General features: G+C 39.5%; 1 protein-coding gene across 3 annotated transcripts in view; it reads left to right on the forward strand.

Moving 5' to 3' along the window:
- Nucleotides 1-3836: 3836 nt before the first annotated feature.
- The window catches only part of RNF220 (ring finger protein 220), a 486818-nt gene continuing 471510 nt past the window's right edge, over nucleotides 3837-19144 (forward strand). For 2 of the 3 annotated variants that reach the window (XM_061632742.1, XM_061632743.1), the window contains exon 1: nucleotides 10691-11401. In XM_061632742.1, the coding sequence (XP_061488726.1) occupies nucleotides 10777-11401 (625 nt within the window). In that variant the 5' untranslated portion in view covers nucleotides 10691-10776. Of the gene's footprint in view, nucleotides 4128-10659; nucleotides 11402-19144 lie in introns of those variants that run through there. The other variant, XM_061632741.1, reaches the window with a different exon arrangement.

Here is a 19144-nt window from a genome sequence, read left to right on the forward strand (position 1 = left end):
GCACGGACTCTGTGCTTCTTGGCCTTGTAACTCTGCTGTGGAAAAATACATTCAGGCACTCTTTCTTTGCCAACACTATGTAGGGACAAAAAGAACTATTACAATAGTTATTGTATAGAAATAGAAGAGGACAACAAAATGGGAAGAACAAGAGCCCTGTTCTAAAAGATTAGAGAGATTAAAGGGAAATTTAAACCAAGAGTAGGGATAACACACTGACTGACCAAGATGAAATAAAAGGAAGATGGAAGCAATACACTGAAGAACTCTATAAAAGAGATGCAAGGATGACAGATTAATTCGCAGAGGAACCGTATGATGAAGAACCAGAAATTTTAGAATGTGAGGTGAAAGCTGCTCTTAAAATACTTGGAAGAAACAAATCACCAGGAACAGATGGCATACAATAGAGTTGCTACAAGCTACTGAGACTGAATCTGTCTAAATTTTGACAAAAATTTGTCAAGAAATATGGAAAACTAAACAATGGCCCACAGACTGGAAGCGTTCAATATATATCCCACTTCCAAAGAAAGGGGATCCCAGAGAATGCAGTAATTACCAAACTATTGCCTTAATATCCCATGCAAGTAAAGTAATGCTCAAGATTCTAAAACAAAGTCTCTTACCATATATGGAGTGAGAAATGCCAGACGTCCAAGCTGGATTTAGAAAGGGAAGAGGCACCAGAGATCATATCGCAAACATACGTTGGATAATGGAACAGACCAAGGAATTTCAGAAGAAAATCACCCTGTGCTTTATAGATTACAGCAAAGCCTTTGTGTAGATCATGAAAAACTATGGAATGCTTTAAAAGAAATGGGGGTGCCACAGCATCTGATTGTCCTGATGCGCAACCTATACTCTGGACAAGAGGCTACTGTAAGGACAGAATATGGAGAAACCAATTGGTTCCCCATTGGAAAAGGTGTGAGACAGGGTTATATTTTATCACCCTATTTGTTTAATCTGTACGCAGAACATATCATACGGAAAGCGGGATTGGACCAAGATGAAGGAGGTGTGAAAACTGGAGGGAGAAACATCAATAATTTAAGATATGCAGACAATACCATACTCTTAGGAGAAACCAGTAATGATTTGAAACGAATGCTGATGAACGTTAAAGAGGAAAGCATAAAAGCAGGACTATAGCTGAACATCAGAAAGACTAAGGTAATGACAACAGAAGATTTATGTAACTTTAAAGTTGACAATGAGGACATTGAACTTGTCAAGGATTATCAATACCTCGGCACAGTCATTAATCAAAAGGGAGACAATAGTCAAGAAATCAGAAGAAGTCTAGGACTGGGGAGGGCAGCTGTGAGAGAACTAGAAAAGGTCTTCAGATGCAAAGATGTATCACTAAACACTAAAGTCAGGATCATTCAGACCCATGGTATTCCCGATTTCTATGTATGGACGTGAAAGTTGGACAGTGAAAAAAACAGATAAGAGAAAAATTAACTCAATTGAAATGTGGTGTTGGAGAAGAGCTTTGTGCATACCATGGATCGGAATAAAGATAAATAATTGGGTGTTAGAACAAATTAATCCAGAACTGTCACTAGAAGCTAAAATGATGAAACTGAGGTTATCATACTTTGGACACATCATGAGAAGACACGATTTACTAGAAAAGACAATAATGCTGGGGAAAACAGAAGGGAGTAGAAAAAGAGGAAGGCCAAAGAAGAGATGGATTGATTCCATAAAGGAAGCCACAGACCTGAACTTACAAGATCTGAACAAGGTGGTTCATGACAGATGCTATTGGAGGTCACTGGTTCATAGGGTCGCCATAAGTTGTAATCGACTTGAAGGCACATAACAACAACATACAATATAAGAAATAAAAGAAGCAATAGAATGCAATTAAGATCATACAGCATCTAGCATAACATATTGTAATTGCTTCAATAGACAGAAAAATAAATTGAGTGGCCTGCCAAGAACCTAAGCGATTTCAACTGGTCCATAAAGAAAAAGGTTTGGGAGCCACTGTGCTAAGGTAGACAGGACAAGAGCCCCATATTCAGGGCAACTTTTGGTCACTAATGACTAAGTTAATTCCAATTATGAATACTGTAATCTTATATACACATATTTTGGAGTAAGCCCCATTGATCTCAGTATGATTTACTTTAAAGTAAACATGCATGAGCTGCATTGTGGTTGCAATATTTGTACTGCTTACTCTTAAGTACTTAATTTAAGAAACTGGGATTATCCTAGAGAAAGTGTCCTCAGGATTGGTGCATTGTTAGTACCTTCTGCATAATAACTTGCCAATGTTGAAATGGGCTAGTTAGCTATTGGTCTGATCAAACAATGTAGGACTTGGAGGAACCTGAAGGTCATTTATCCTAAACATATCACCCCATCCAGTTAGGAAATACTATATAAAAATGATAGAAAATGAGTAATCTTAGTATTTTCCAGCATATATCAAATGCATCTAATCCTTTACTGTACTTTAGACCAAGTGCTGCAGCCCTAAGAATTTATTACTTTTAAAATTCACACTTTTTGGGGTCTTGTTCACAAGTCACACTCAGTCTGCAATCCCAAAATGGCTTGCTAGAGAGTAAGTTCTATTGGACTCAGGATGTTTCTCGAGAGGGGCATAATATTGCAAGGTTGGTTTTATTAGGAAAAAAGGAAGCTGCCTTATATTAAGGCAGACCATTGGCCAATCTAGCTCAGTACTGCAGACTCTGATTGGCAGAGGCTTTCTAGGGTTTCAGCCAGTCGTACTTGGAGATGCCATGGTCTGAACTGAGACCTTCTGCATGCACCACATGCTCAAGCAATGAGCTACAGCCCTTCTTGAGCTACATTGTTCAGATATTGCAAATGGGTAGTTAGCAGCAGTCTTCTTTTTTTTGGTAACATAATGATTTCCCCCAGAAATCGTAAATGAAGGGGAGAGGGAAACATGCTGGACACTTTGATGCCAAGATGTAATGTGGATGTTGTGAAAAATTTGCATTCATGAGAAGCACCCATCCCAAAATAAATGCCCATCTGGCAGCACCCTAAGTGGATCTTACTTCAGAAGGCATGTGCTTAGTTAGAAGAACACCTTTTAGCCTAGAATGCCTTTTCACAATAGACTTTGAAAGGACCTCTGAACTTCACTTGGGTTATTTGTGTAGTGTGTGAATTTTGTTAATTCTGAATTGCGAAGGGGTGAGAAATCTAATGTATTGTATGCTCTAGCAATCAATGTAAGTTTTACTTTAGAGTTACAGTATGATTTAACCAAGAGCTGATTTAAACATGCCATATGTTCATACAAAATTCTAAAAAAAAGCCCCACCCTTATCCTGTTCTGCTATTGTGTTAAGTGTGCGACTGTGGTTATTAGCAGACAGGGAACAGCAGATAGCCTGCACGTTCTCACTCATGTAGGTGTAACACTGATATTGCAGACCGATTCAAGCCTTATATTTGTAGATGCTGTTAATGCGGGAAAAGCAGAAGATAGCCGGGTTTAAATCGAAGAAATTATGGATGTGGAAAGGCAAACCCTTGCTTAAACGTTACTTGTGAAAAAGAACAGTTGGTTCTAGACGGGATGTACTTATACTGCTCACTCATTCCCAACTACAATGAGCTTAAAACGCTGAAAACACCTAAACCCTAAGCGAATCCCCTCCCTTCCTCGCCTCCTCGCTAAAGTTAATGCATAGCTTCATGTGTGTGTGGGGACTCATCCCTGAGCAGCTGTGCGTCCCAGCTGTGGACTTCATTTCCCAGGCTTCCTCCTTGCCCTAATATATTCCGTTCTCAGGCCGACTCTATGTTTCTGTTATGTGTGTGTGTGAGAGAGAGCGAGAGCGAGTGTGTGTGTGAGAGAGCGAGAGCGCGCAGCTAGGAGTCCCTGGGAGAGTGGAGCTCATTCACTGATTAGAGGCAGCTTCGAGAGGCAGCGCTGCGTCTTCCTTGGCTCCCAGCAGCCGTGTCAGGCTCTTGCTCACTCCCATGCTGGCCGAAAGCGCTTGCACACACGCGCCGGGCTTAGCACGTCCGGCTCTCCTCCATACGCACCATCTCAAGCTCTCGCTTTTCCCAGTCTGAAACCAAAGGGGGCCGCCACCTCCCGAGGAATTTTCACGGTGAGTATCGGGAGATCCCAAGGGTGTCTGTTAGGAAGTCAGGGATGTTATATATATATATTGTGTGCGTGCGCGTGTGTACGCATTTATGTGTCGATCTAACTTTCCAACAGTAGATCTCCGGGTTTCGATTCAGTTCTCTGTTGTACTTTTTTACCTCCCTTTCAAATGCGGGCGCTGATGTTTCGAAAAGTCAAACTTTGTAAGTTAAGTTTGTTCCTCCATTTATCTCTAGCCCCATTCCTCAATGCAAAGTTTCAACCGTGAATGATGCCTATCGGGGTCCGGGGGTGGAGATACTAGAAGCGGGGGGGGGATTTTAATGAGAATGTATTTAAAAAGTCAGATCAATATGGTGCCCCCTCCCCTTTCAGTGGTAGCTCTCATCCCGGGATTTTCCTCCTGCTGTTTATTGTACTGGGGAGGGGTGGGGGTGGGAAGCAATGAACACGGGGAGGGGGGTGGGATCAGGTGCCACGGGAAGAAGCCTGCAAACGCAGCCCAAAAAACATTTAGATTAAAAAAAAATAAAGAAAAGAGGTGGGGGAGCATTCCATGTACAAACCACGGATAGTTCCCGGCTTTCCGTCGCATGTCCCACGGTATCTCGCTGGAATAACGCTGTTTCCCCAAACAATACCAAAGGGGGGGTACTTTGTCGAGACGAACAAGCCAGTTTGTCTCACACACACACGCAGACACACAAATGTTTTGTGCAAAACTCAATGTTTAAAAATTCCCGGTTTGCCCAGCGCGCAAAAACCACCCACCAAAGTCACAATAATCTTTGCATAAGCTTTCAGTTTTACTATGTAACGGGCGCGCATGCGAACTTTGATTATTAGAAATTACATAATTGCAATTAAGGAATACTTTGCACCTTTTTTTGTTCCAAGTTCTTTTTCGCTGCGATGGTGGCTGCACATGTGAAATATTTATAATACGGGGAAAGGGCTGAAGTTCAGACAAACAACTCTTCTTCAAAGAAACCCTTCCGCCTGCATTTATTCAAGATGCAAAACATTTTTTTTATTGGTTGCATGTTTGCAATTATTCCTACAAGGAATACCAAAGGCGATGTTGTGCTGCTGCTGCAGGGTCAACACCGGTGCAGCGAGCAAATAGAGCAAGACGGGTTGGAAATCCTTGGCGAGAGGAAGGAAATTGGAGTATGCATAGTTCGCTGGGCTGCTTTAGCAAAACTTTATTCGCATTTTGAGCACGAAGCCAAGAAACAACGAGTTTTTTTAAATAAAACAACAGAGGGCAGGGAAGCCAGCACAGAGGTTGCAAGGAAGGGGAAATAATTCCTTACTTTGTAGATCGAAATACATAAAAAACATCTGCTTGGGCACAATGAAATCATTAGGCAATGTCCAATTCAGGAGTTGCACTGAATGCTTTCGCCTTCCAGACAGGAAATGTGCAGGGAAGGGATTGTTGCAATAAATTCAAACAGCACGAGGCATCCGCGCATTTGATGAGCTTTGTTTAGTGTTTTAAAAAGAAAACGAGTCCGGAACTGTAGAAATTGAGATGGAGAGAGATCTCTCCCCCCCCCTTCCTGGAAGGAGTGAAAATCTCGATTTCTTTGCAAGGTTGTGAAGCGATTTTGGATTTTTTTTCCGGTACAGAGCATTTGGGGGGGGGGATATTAAGTGAAAAAGTGACCAGGCGTGGCAGGGCGGGTATATTACCCGGGAATTACTTTCCGATCCCTAGATCTCCCAAATGCACTTCTGAGATGTTCTTCGCCCACTTTTTTGTTTTATATAGTGATGTGGAAAGGGGACGCTATTTTTGTAAACTTGTTTGAAATTATATTAAATCAGCTGTATTATTTCGTGCTCATTTTAGAAAGTGGAACGCACAAACACCTGTTTAATTTGCAACTGCAGAAAGTGAGATAAGTGCGGGTTAATGTTCCTCAAATTAAAACCCTGTTTTTGCTTTTGCAAGAAACTGGAGGTTGGTAGGACATTTAAGATCCAAATCAATCCAGTATTTATTCTATATCAGGAAACGGGAGTAGAGAATAGTTTTATTTTAATCCCCCGTCTTAACTGGGGAAGTTTCAGAAGCGCTGTGTTCATCCCGTGTCCTTTGAGGAGTCTTTCTGGGTCTTGGCCCCGAATAACTTGCAGGTTAGATCAGAAGCAAGATATTTTTTGTTGGTTACCAGCAGTTGGTACATAACACCTTTTGTGGGTTTCGACTTCTGCAATTGTTTTTTTTTTTTAACAAAAGGAGGATTCATTTTGTTGGAGTGGGGGTCGAAATCGGTATCTGTTTTAGTTCCTTAACTCAAATTATTGCTAACTCTCCCTCCCCTCCCTGTAGTTTAATTTTATTTTCCTTGTATTTTTCTGCAAGAAAAAAGTTGCAGACCCAACTAGGTAGAGGCAATGCATTCTCTTTGTTGTTGGCTCCACCAGTGGTCCCGATCCACCATCAGTTTAATGAACATGTAAATAGATCTTTGTATGTTCTGGACTGGTATTCTTGGATTCTCAAACCACAGTGCCCTTATTACACCCCTCTCTCTCCCCCCCTACCCCATTGTCTCATAATCTAGTTTGTAGATATGCAATTCCGAAACTATCCTGACATTTAATGACAAGAAATACAGTACAAACCTACACATTTTCTTACTTCAGTGGTGGAATCTCTTCCTCCTTGTTTTCCTCCTCAATCTTGCATTTGTTTTCATTTATTAGGAGGAAATCCAGTTTAGTTAGAATACATAATCCATTTGAACACTTTAATCCCTTCCAGCAGCTGGGATAGTTCTGTTTTATAATATTGGGATTTTCTAACTAGGAATAAATTTCTAAATCCCTGTTTCTGAAATTATGTGATTACAACGCAACGAGATCTAATCCGTAGTGCCCAAGTGTGTCTGTTCTCTTTCCCAAGGGTTTGAATTCCCTTAAAAGTTGTTTCTGTCTCTCTGCAAAGAGCAGAGCAAATGTTAATATTCCATTACTTTAATTCTTGGAATTTGGAAATAGTTGGAGGACCACAAAAATGCAACCTGTTTCAGTAGTCTGGGATGTGTGTTTTATCTGTTTTAATTAAGAGTAGAAAAGTAATTTGTTACACAGAAACTCTTATGTTTTTTAAGTTATGTATTTAATATATATTTTATCCTAACTACCTAAAGAGTTGTCCACCTGCAGCTTGGGACCAACTCTGTTCACCCACTTGCATAATGGCTAGAAGGATGCATGGGAAATTCTGCATTATTTTAGCCTATCTTACTTTTAGAAGGTTCTTTTTCTGGGAGATTAAAAATAGCATTATAGTAATTAATAGAGGAACCAAAAACCTAACCTGTGCATGACATGCTAGATTTTGTTGTAAATTGTAATTTTATTATGAATCGAGGCTGAAGCTTTCAGTTTAGATTCTTTTGGTCTTACCACTTCACTTTGCAGTTAAATCATAGCTGCAAATGACGGTGTCCTTAAAAGGAATCATACTTATCCATGAAGCCAAGTGGTGATTTTGAAAATATAAACATTATGTTTTGGGTGTGCTGATCAAACCTGGATACCCAGTGGACAGTTTGTGTAGCCTCATAGATTTATCTCCACCCCCTTGGCCTCCTCTACTCCTTGTTTAGTTAATTTAACAAAGACTTTTTGCAATCTGTTTGGAGTTTGTCTGATGCCATGGAAAAGTATCTGCTGATTTATTTGGTTGCTTTTCGATTTCTGTCGCTAGACCGTCTTTTCTCTTCCTTTCAGCAAGGATGTCAGCTGTTATTACTTCCTATTGATCCCTTTGCAAAGTGAGAAGTGAACTAAAATTAATGTCAATTCCACTGCTTGGATCAATAGCTGAAGTTATTTTAATCTGGATTTGCACAGGGTGCTAAATTAAAAAAATCAGCATAGAGGCAGAAAAGTAACAGTTACTTACTTTGGCTGTGCCCGCTCCCTTCCAGTCACCCAAATGTTTCATCAGGCTGGTTATCCTGCAATCCATATTTTTTTAATTAAGCAGGTCAGTTAGTTTTCTTATTTTGGGTTCCATATTTAAAAACCAATGACATTTTGACATTGGGAGTGTATTAACTATAGATTTTCATAATGACTAGCCTTGCCGCAGCCTCATCTCTACATGCTCCTAATGATGGTGGTGATAGGGGATAATAGTGTGGAGCAAAGAGATGGTGGAAAGAGGGTAAGAGACAAGGAGAAAATGAGAAAAAGGATGCAGGAACTAAAAAAAATTAAACTTGGCTTGGTACATGTTGTACTATGTTGATTTATTCTCTATGTAATGAAGTTTGCAAACGGATAAGGCGGTTGGAGTGATTCACAGTATCCTACAAGGAGTGTCAAGTGTGGCTTCCAGATTACTAATTTATGAAATACATTTAACGTAATGAGGTGACAGTGAAAGTTAAAATAGGAAAGCAGGCACAGAGGCATTACTGTGTGCTGTCACTCATCCCTCCCATTTACTTAAATCCTAGAAGGACTATGGTTTTCCATCAGTGCCATGGGCCAATTTAGATATTAATAGTGTATTTATGTATTTATTTATCTGAGTGGGTTTTTTTCCCTTTAAAAATAGTGAAATGTTCGGGTTCCTTACCCTGATTTCATGTTCACCAATCACTGCAGTTTTGTTTTACATTTGTTTAGTTGTTTTCCGTAATAAATCAGCTATGCAGAAAACAGCACAGAAGATAACCTGAAAGATTGCTGGTCAGATTGCCCTTGGCATCTTTTTGTCCATGGCTAGAACTTGATAGAAAGTTATTTAAAATATGGAAGAGGCCAAACTGTGTTAATGTGAGATCTGTAATCTGGTAATTTAACACTGATCTGTATCAGGAAGGGAGCCATATGAGGAAGAGGTGAGATGATGCCCACTCATCTTCACACTTAACAGCAGTAACTGAATGTCTGGGTACAGAATGGGAGAAAAGGAAATGTTATTGCTGGACAGCATGAAAGGCGCAGCCAGGATTCCACAGAGTTTAACCTAGCCTTGCTCATTCACAGAATACAAAAGCCACTCCATTAGAAAAGAGACCCTTTCAGTAAGTTTTATTTGCTATGTCTGACCTTCTGGATCTAACAGGCACATTTTGTAACAGCTTTTTTATTATATTATTTTTTGTGGCCTTTAGATTGCTGCAAGTCTAGTATATTGTTTTAAAGTAACAGTTCTTGTATGTTAATGTGCATTGTGGCATTCTAAATGGTTGGATTCTAGGTTGGTTATGAAGAGGAGGGAAAGGAATGTTGATTTCAACTCTAAAAAGGGCTAGAGGGAAAGATTTTATTACTTATACATATATACAAATGTACATGTATGTACTGTATTTTATTTTGAGGGGAGGAGGTTACTTCTTAGGATTTGTAAGTAATTTCAAAGGAAACAGCAAGGCTACACATTTTGTTAATATTTTTCTCTCAATGTAAACTTTAATATTTTTATCTCAATGTTAACTGCATATCCAGGACAGTTTACAAATCTACTTAAGCATGAGGGCATTAGGAAGTAAAATTACTGATTGTTTTGTGCAGTCCTCAACCTAAAAGGCAAATGCTTGTGAGAGATCAGATGGTACCTGCACCCATTATGATTTTAAATATTGTCAGAGATGCCAAGCACTTTATTGATGAACTTGGTGCTACTTTCCTTAAAAAAAAAAAGGCACACACGGAAGAATACAGAGAATATTTAGAAATGCATAAGACAGGCATGTTTATTCCCACTTGCACCATTGAATAAAATGTGAAATCTATAACCTGTGGGTTTATCTGCACAGGTAAATACATGGGCCTTTACAACAGAAACCAGATATTCTGTGTACATTGTTTATGCTTTAATGGATTGTGTAAATACATGTAGGAATGTTCATTTGTAAACTGTGAATAACTTACTCATTATTTGTTTTATTGGTTATTATTTTTTTAGACAATAGGACCTAAAATTACCACCATAAGAGTTTCACAGTCCAAGATTATGTTTTTATCATGATACTTTTGTCTATCAGGAATTGCGTAATTTTCCATTCTTTGCTCATTAAAGACAGTTATTGTCCCTCATAACTCTTTGTGGGGATCAGATGCACTTCTTCAGAGCCCTCAGTCCTCAGCAGTCACACATGCCTTAATCTGAACCTGCCTTGGTCCCTTGCCCCTCTGTACGGCAGAATGTGAGGTCAGTGAGGCCGCAACATGTTGCACTATTTGCATGAGCCACAGAAAACTATTAGAGTGTGATAAGGTGACACATTTTTTCTTTTTTGGTGGGGATCCTCTCTTGCACTTTAAGTTTGATGCTAACGCACTGAACTGGGAGCAGGAGAATACTTGTGCACACACACCCTTAGAGGGAGTTAGAGACCCTTCTAGTTGTTTGCGATGTTCCTTGTCGATTTCCTAAGGGGGAGAACACATGGAGGTTTGATTCTTTCAATTTTCTTGTTGCATTCAGGATAGCCAACTGCCTAAGACTGACTGATAATTAAATATTTTTTCCCTTTCCCCCTTCTTTTTTCCCACAGCTTTGGAACAGTGATGAAGCTCCAGTGAGATACCTCAGCTCTACACCCAGACGTTGCTTTGTTTTCCATCCAGGGAAGACCATTCCCCTTGTGGGCCTGTCAAGGCAAGATACTCCGATGGACTTACACCGGGCAGCCTTCAAGATGGAAAACTCCTCCTACCTTCCCAATCCTCTGGCATCTCCAGCCCTGATGGTTCTCGCTTCCACTGCTGAAGCCAGCCGTGATGCTTCCATCCCCTGCCAGCAGCCAAGGCCCTTTGGCGTCCCTGTATCGGTGGACAAGGATGTGCACATCCCGTTCACCAATGGTTCCTATACTTTTGCCTCCATGTATCACCGACAAGGTGGTGTGCCAGGAGCCTTCACCAACCGTGATTTTCCACCTTCCTTGCTGCATCTGCACCCCCAGTTTGCACCTCCCAATCTGGACTGCACCCCAATAAGCATGTTGAACCACAGTGGTGTTGGGGCCTTCCGTCCCTTCGCCTCGACTGAGGACAGGGAGAGTTACCAGTCAGCTTTTACACCTGCCAAGCGCCTGAAGAACTGCCATGATACTGACTCTCCTCACCTTCGCTTCTCAGACGCTGATGGCAAGGAGTATGAGTTTGGAGCCCAGCTCCCCTCTGGCTCCCCTGGCTCCCTCAAAGTTGATGACACTGGGAAAAAGATCTTTGCTGTCTCTGGCCTCATTTCAGACCGGGAGACCTCATCCAGTCCTGAGGACCGAAATGATAGATGTAAGTACCTGAACTTTGCCTTAGTGGGGCCATCAAAATGCTCAACAGGTGTGTTATGTAGTGAAAGAGGTATATAATATTTGTTCTGTTTCTCTTTGAATAGATGTTGATGGATTATAGAAGGAGGTGGATTGAAGGAAATCTACATAAGAAAGCTGTTCTTATACTAGATTGGGATGCTGAGACACAGAAAAACGGTCAGCATTCCAGAAAAGGGAGAGAGGCCCTGTTGTGAACGTACTGGAGATTGTCTCCCTGTAGTTACCTAGGAACATTTGTTCAAAGGACCTTATCTGTTCCATGAAGAGTGTTGCCCTACTGTCTTGTTAAACTTCCCCCCCTGACCATTTTTCTCACATATTTGACACCTGTTGTAATCAGTACACCATTATTTGTTTCCCTGATCAGTGTAAAGACATAATTATTGGATATTTAACATAAGCTAACTTAAGCCCTGCCATCAAAGCAGAGAAAAAAAGGGTGCTGGTGATGCTCTAGTCAAGAACACCCTGCCTGAATAACTCTCCTGTGGGCAGAGGTGTTTTCTATAGTTCCTTCTGCAAATTCGGAAGTGAAATTATTTTTCGCAGACCAAGCTGAACCCAGCCTGTATAAGATTTGCTTTGAAACCAATGCCTGTTGCAGCATTCCTCTCCCATAGCTGACCCCCTTCCTTATTAATTGCTGTGAGCTCCCCATCTAAGAAACTGAAGATAAGACAGTGTTTGGCTCATGATACACTCCTCCAAATTCAGAAGTGAAGCTTAGATGTTGAGCTGAGATTTTTTTTTCTTTGTTCTTTCTTGTGAGACCTTTTCCCCTCCCTTTTTTCTTTTTTTGGGACTGGGTAGAGTGGGGTGTGGAAGAATCAGCAATTAAAAAAACACACACCCTGCAGCATAGCTTCCCAGTTGCCTCCTGGATACCATTTTTCTTCTCCTCCTTTATGATGCCGAGGAGAGTAATAGAGATGTTGTTGCGCTCTCTCCCCTGTCGGTGCTGCTTCCTCGGGCTGTCTCCTTGAATTAGGCACTGTGTTAACTTCCCAGTGCTATGAGGCATCTGCCGAAAGCCCGCGTACCTTGTCAATAAAAGTCACCATAAAATCAACCTGCCTTGTAAATCCATCACTCTTTGGTTTTGAAATATGCCACGAGTGTGTCTTTTATGTCAACATTTGTAAGTGTGGAGTGATTCCCTCTTGAAGACGGAAGCTGCTTGTTGCACTAAAGATGTGCACCTTTTCTTCCCCCTAGTGTGGCACAAGCTGTGTGAGAACTACTTGCGTGGGATTTTTTTGGTCTTTGATTCCTGTGTGCAACAGTTAAAATTGTGTGTGTGAGTGAAGCAGGGAAAATATTAATAAAAGGTTGAAAGGAAAAAAATAGGTTTATTCTGTTCCTTATATGTATAACCTCTCTATGGATATGAAACCCACTCAGATCAGCTTACTCAGATCTTGCACGCTGGAAGATAAGAGTGCAAAAAGCTGACCTGTCAGTTGCATATGTTTAGAGAATATTGAATATTGCATCTTACTAATCCCCTAATGTCAGAAAGTAGTATACAATACTTTACATTAATATATTTAACAATACTTAGAAAGGGGATAGGTTGGTGGGCTCATCTGTGTTTTCATGCACTCATGCTCAGAGATCTTATTCTCTGTTGAGAAAGGATAGATCTTCCACGGAGTTTGCTGTTAGAAGTATTGATGAATTCTCAGATAGTAAATAGGCGAATCACATTAAAATATATCTTCTAATGGAGAATAAGGGCTTAAGTAGGAAGTTTTGGAAACAGACATTGAAAGTCAGAATAAAAATCGTGCAGATTGATTGAAATGTGTCAAGACACAGAAAGTTTTTCTTTCTTGATTATCCATTCATTGCCATAAAAAAACAAGTAGAAATTAGTTAGAATTTATAATGCTTTCATGGGAGGAAAACCATAAGCTAGGTAAAGTTATAAAATACTGGAGAATGACTAGGTTTAACTCTGGACACAAATATTGCCTCTCATCTAGTTAAAACTTTATTGTAATAAATCAAGGATTTTTAAGACTTTTTATTGTGACTTTGTGAGTGGGGGAGAGTGAGAGAATATTGCTGTAGCTACTTACGACCTTTAAATACCCTTGGCATGTTTAGATATTATTTGATAGCACATATATTCCTAGGCATTTCAGTATCTTAGACAAGAACATGGTGTTTGTTCCATGGGTAAAAGGTTCTTTGTTGATAGTTTCTAGAATGTGTCTGATGGCTGATGTAGCTTTCTAGTGAAACTGTAAATCTGAACAGAAGCAGAGGCATGCAAACATATTTGCATGTATGTAAATGTGTCCTTACGGGCTTTTATAAATACTTGGTCATTGGTCCCTAAAAAGCTGTCTCCATTTTCTTGTGCAAACAGTATATACAAATCTTTCCTGTGAAACAAGGATTCTTTTCACCACCACTCTTAACATACATTGCAGAGAAAAGGTTGTACAGACAGGCTGGTCGGCAAAAGTGTATTGATGGAGGTAGTAAAAGCCATCAGATCAGCAAACCCTGTATGCCTTCAATAGACACCCTGCAGAATTGCCAGGCTTAGTTTATTTGTATTCTCCCAAATACAGCCATGGAATCGGACCACATGATGGGTGAATAACTTTAATTGCAACACATAACGTTCCTTGTGCCGCCACCAACAGACTATATTCATTTTTTTGTTTGTGTCTTATAATTTCAAAGTTAGATTTCTCACTAACTGGTTCCTTTGATTTTTAAGAAAAGGAATGGAACACAGTGGGTTTGTAGTGAGTGTGTGTGTTTAAATAGAAATGCTATCCAAGGTGTACTGCAATACTAACGGGGCCTAATGAAGGAAATGTATGGCTCTGTAGAGATAAAGATGTGGGCATCTCATTTTATTAATTAGATACTAAGTGATACTTTGTGTATTTATATTCCCATGAGGCTAGATTCTTATCTCTGTTAATTAGTGTTTTAAATCTGGATTGATTCTCATACCCACTTGAAAGTCGATTAGGATTTACTTTGGTATAATAGAGTTTGGGGTTCTGCCTTCAGAATATAGTTTGAGGTCTTAATAAATTATATAGCTTATTGGGTTGAACCATAGATTTCAGATTGGATTCAACATTTTACAAATACACAATTGTATCCCAAGTCAGTGGCAGAAGTTAATGGGGGTACCATATGAATTTAACGTATTTGTGCAAATTATTGTTTTGCAGTCTGCTTCCTGGACAGAGTTTCTCAGTATTTTAGTAAATTTATTTATTTCTTTTAGTTCCCTATGATTCCAGGAAAGTTGGAGCCCAGTCTGCAGAAGTTGGCACGTAGGTGACAGGATCGTATTGTTAAGACAAACATTTTTGTCCAGCTCTGTTCAGATGTTCATTAAGAATACTAATTAGATTTATGGAACACTGCTTATACTACATGTGTGTTCCATAGGCATCTACAGACACATTGCATGGTGTTCTTCAAATAATTGTGTCATCACTGAGGAAGTTTTCAGCTGGAGTGGATATAAATGTTGTATCCCTACGTGACAGATATCTATAACTCTCCTTTTTAAAACTATCTTTATTCTTTGGGTTCTAAATTAAATTGTCCTGTGGGACTGCAGCTTCCCACATACTAGTTGCCACAGTGTTTCCTCTTAGTAGAGGGAACTGGCAGAGAGACCCATAGTAGCACCTGGACCTTGCAGAACAATTTTTTTTCTGCTGGGCTTGGTTGTTGGTTGTCATAGTATTGATTGTTGTAGTTCCCAACTCTGTTCATTTTGGGGAACTCCAGAATGTGCTATCTTCCATATCCCTAGAGTTTTTTATTTAATAATTTTATTCATTTTTATTAATTAGTACAAATGAAAATAAAAATAGCACATTCACAAAAATACATTATAAATAATATTCCAAGTAACAGTGAAAAGAAATGAAAATAAACATGACAGCGTGAGTTAAGAATACTCAGACAGGTAAGGTACAAGCGTAAGTATATAATAAATAAATAAAAATTCATAATACATAATTACAGAATCCACATATTTTTGAAAATTTTCAGCACAGGTGCCTTATGTTCAGGGGCACTAGTATATATGATGAAGTTCCACCAATCTCCTGCATAGGTATCTTTCTTTTTCTTCCCCTATTCTATATGCAATTTTTGTGTGAGTTTTTCTGTTAGAGCAATTACCCATATTTTCTTGTACCATTTATGTATAGAGTCCTAGACTGACTTGCAGTCTCTGGCCTTTATTTTTAGTCTACAAATGATGCTTATTTTTGTTTCTTGGTGTCACTTTTAATCTTTATTATAGCTATCACAAAGTTTAGTCTGTTGCTGAAGAACGTTTCAGACCCTTGTTTTCCACATCTGTAATATGGAACGTAGTAGTTTCCCCCTTTTTTAGTTTGAGAATCATATAAATAAATTTCCAGAGCCTCTTCTTGCATCTTTGTTTTTTTCTAGAAATTTACCACCACCAGAAGGCATATTTGTTTAATGCCCCTGTAATGAAACATGTAAACAAATGGCCAATCTAGGAGAGGGGGATGGGGAATAAGGCACCATCAGCTTGTTCATACTTGATATTTTCCTGACAGTTTCGCATCACAGTAGGAAGTGAATTTCTTGTTAGTTCGTAGAATTTGGGCTGCTTTTGAAAATCACTTCAGCATCTTATAGCTTTAAAACTAATAAATGGAAACATCTGAGAACAAATTAAAGCTCTGTTCTGTTTAAGTGCCAAGTAGGAATTATTAATAATATATTAATTCCTGTTTTTTTATTTTCTCTTAGCATAATATACAATCAATTCAAACAGATCAGGTACTGAATAGCTATTTATACACTAGGGCCTATACTAAGGAGGACACATGTTTTAGTTATTCCATGTGCAAATTGTAGACATGAGGTTTGGTTGTTTTTTGTTTACTATATGCTTAGAGCCTTTTCTGTGAAATGCTTTAGGTGTGTTAAATTAGGATCTAGAAGAAAGGTAAAGCCATGTTTTTAACAGCTATTGGACCTCATTTGGCATTGGGATTACTTACATAGTGAAAAATAAAGAAAGTGGTACTGGCTACATTTCTAAAGAGTTTTGTGTGTGTATGTTTCTTTGTGGGAGGAATGAGAGGTAAATTTTAAATGAGTAAAAACGGGGTTGTGAATATAGAAAAAGACAGTCTTCTGATATTGCTTATGCCAGTGAAAACTCATGGATTTCAGTTGTCATTCCAGATCTGTACTGGTTTGTCAGACCTCAGACTTCATTGGAGCCCACAGACAGCCTCTTCCCCACACCTTTATTTCAGCATTTGAACTACCCTTTTCCTTTTCTTGCCCTCAGCAAACTGTTGCTGGACTTCTTGTCATGTTGCTGTGTTTTGATTGTATTGTTGGAATAAAGAAACGTTTGGGCCATTAAAGTGGCGGAGAGCAGGGTGTGAGCTGCTCCAGTTCTGCCGGCTGCAGGACCATCTGGCCCTGGCTCGCATCCGCTGGTCTCCAGCTTCTCTTTCTCTTTATGTGTTAGCTAGGGCTATCTTGCACACTTGGAATGCCTAATCACCATGGTGAGAGGATGGGCCTTGCTGCCTGCCCCTTCCCGTCAATTGTCATGCAGAACCGATCAGGACAACCGTTTTCTTTGCAGCAGTCGCTTCCCCGTCTTTGCCTGGTTCTTGGCAGAAGGATGGCTTTTAATGGATCATTTGTAGGGGAGGACTGGGGTTGTTTGAGCCTCTCAAATGTTTCCCCACACAGTCTCTACCACCCAGCCAGATTTCTCATTTGTTGGGAAATGTTAGTGATTTAGCTGTTCCTTCACTTTCCTTTTGGACTCCTGCTTGTTGCTGTTTTATGGGGAACTCTGAGGGCTTGTAACTGTGGCTCCAAGGAGCACTGAGTATGATATAAACATTGTGTTTATCTGTCCACAACTGGGAAGGGGGCACATATGGGCACTAAATGTTTATTGTTCTTCTTTCCACTGTGTGTTCATGTTTGTATTTGCATGAACGCTTATGGATTTATTATCTGTGGGCAGGGTGAACTCCTAATCTCTTTTTGCTTCATGAGCAAATCCAACCCTTTTCAGCATGGCCCAAAATCTGGTGGTTGAATCCTGTGTAGAGAATTAATGAAAAGCTGAGCTTGACTGGAGCTGGGATTACGGAGCACTGGAAGTGAGAATAACCTGTGTTGATTTCAGTGGCTTGTGTTCTTTTCCATCATCTTTCTTGCCTCAGTTTCCTTTGTGTGTAAAAAAAAAAAGAAAAAAAAAAGGAATAATGACCTCCAACACTGGTCAGCAGGGTCAGCCTTACAATAAAGTGAGGAGACTTGCCTCAGGGAGCAGATTTCTGGGTACTGTTACAGTGAGCAAACTTCTCAATTCATGATGAGGAAAGGACACCATTTAGATTTTTTGTTTCAGGTATCAAAATGTATTGGGGTGACTTTGCTGGTCAGCTCTGACAAGGCATTGTTTTTGAATGTGAAAGTATTGTTAACATAGCATAGTAAAGTAATATTATGGATGGCTGTAAAGTAAGAGTGGATTCAGGTAAGCAGCTCACCTGATGACTGACCATGAGATAGCTTTATTTTATTTACATTATTTCACACCTCAGATTTTGTAGTGGCCTTGATTGTACCATTTGCCCCTGAAATTTAAGACCATTCAAACAGGTATTTTTACCAATAAAGAAATATTTGGCTACAGTGAAGAAGATACCACTTCAGCTATTTGTCTGAATCTACACTTAGATGCAGCTATTAAAATAGAATGAACAATTGTGATGATGTGGAAGCTGGTCATATTGGAACCTTCTACCCACTTGCAATTTTTACATCACAATCCTATACATTATTCAGAAATAAGTACCACTGAGTCCAGTGGGACTTACTCCCAGTTTAAATGAATAATAAGACTGCAGCCTTGGTGAACATCCATAGTAATTATTTACTCATTCATTCCCAAAGTGTAATAACTCTATAAAATCTGTGTAAAATAGCTGGTTAAAATAAATAAAAGAGAACATGTGCACTTGTTGCTTATTTGTTGCAGGGTACCTTTCCTCAAGGTACCATTTCTGTTGTGGGGATATCGCATTTTCCCAGCACTTACATTGTAGTGTTGTAGGGAATACATGCTGTTTTCCTCATGAAGGGCATCTGTTGCAGTGGTGAATTTTATGTGGAATGTGATTGTGTGACTGCCTGACACCTATTGGATGGAGCAAATGACAGTTTTAATGAGTGTCACAGCTTCCAGTTCCATTTGAAAATATACACACAGTAGTATGATTATATTAGCATAGCAAGGTTATCTCACATGAACACTGGATATCATGTTGCTGGTACTGGAGTAGAGGTAGTTGGTATAGCATTATGGATAAAATGTCTCATTTAAAAAATCTGTAAAGAGCTAGACGGCTGACAGTATCCTATTCCATTAATAAATGAGGAGCAGTATACATATTATGGTTGCCACATAGAGAACACTTTTAAGTTGCTCTACATGATGAATTATTTGCGTGCAGTGGTTTGGGTGAATTTTGGTAACTGCAATATCTGAGGTCTGCATTGTTGTAGTGAAAGTCACTCAGTCCACATAGGGAGCCATGGATGGTACACTGTTTGGTAACAGCTGCCAGTCAGTAATAAGAAAACAATAATTAATGGTATGTTTTCATAATATAGTAAGCCATTTCTATAT

This window comes from Rhineura floridana, chromosome 6 (genome assembly GCF_030035675.1).
Source record: "Rhineura floridana isolate rRhiFlo1 chromosome 6, rRhiFlo1.hap2, whole genome shotgun sequence".
Taxonomy (NCBI): Eukaryota; Metazoa; Chordata; class Lepidosauria; order Squamata; family Rhineuridae; genus Rhineura; species Rhineura floridana.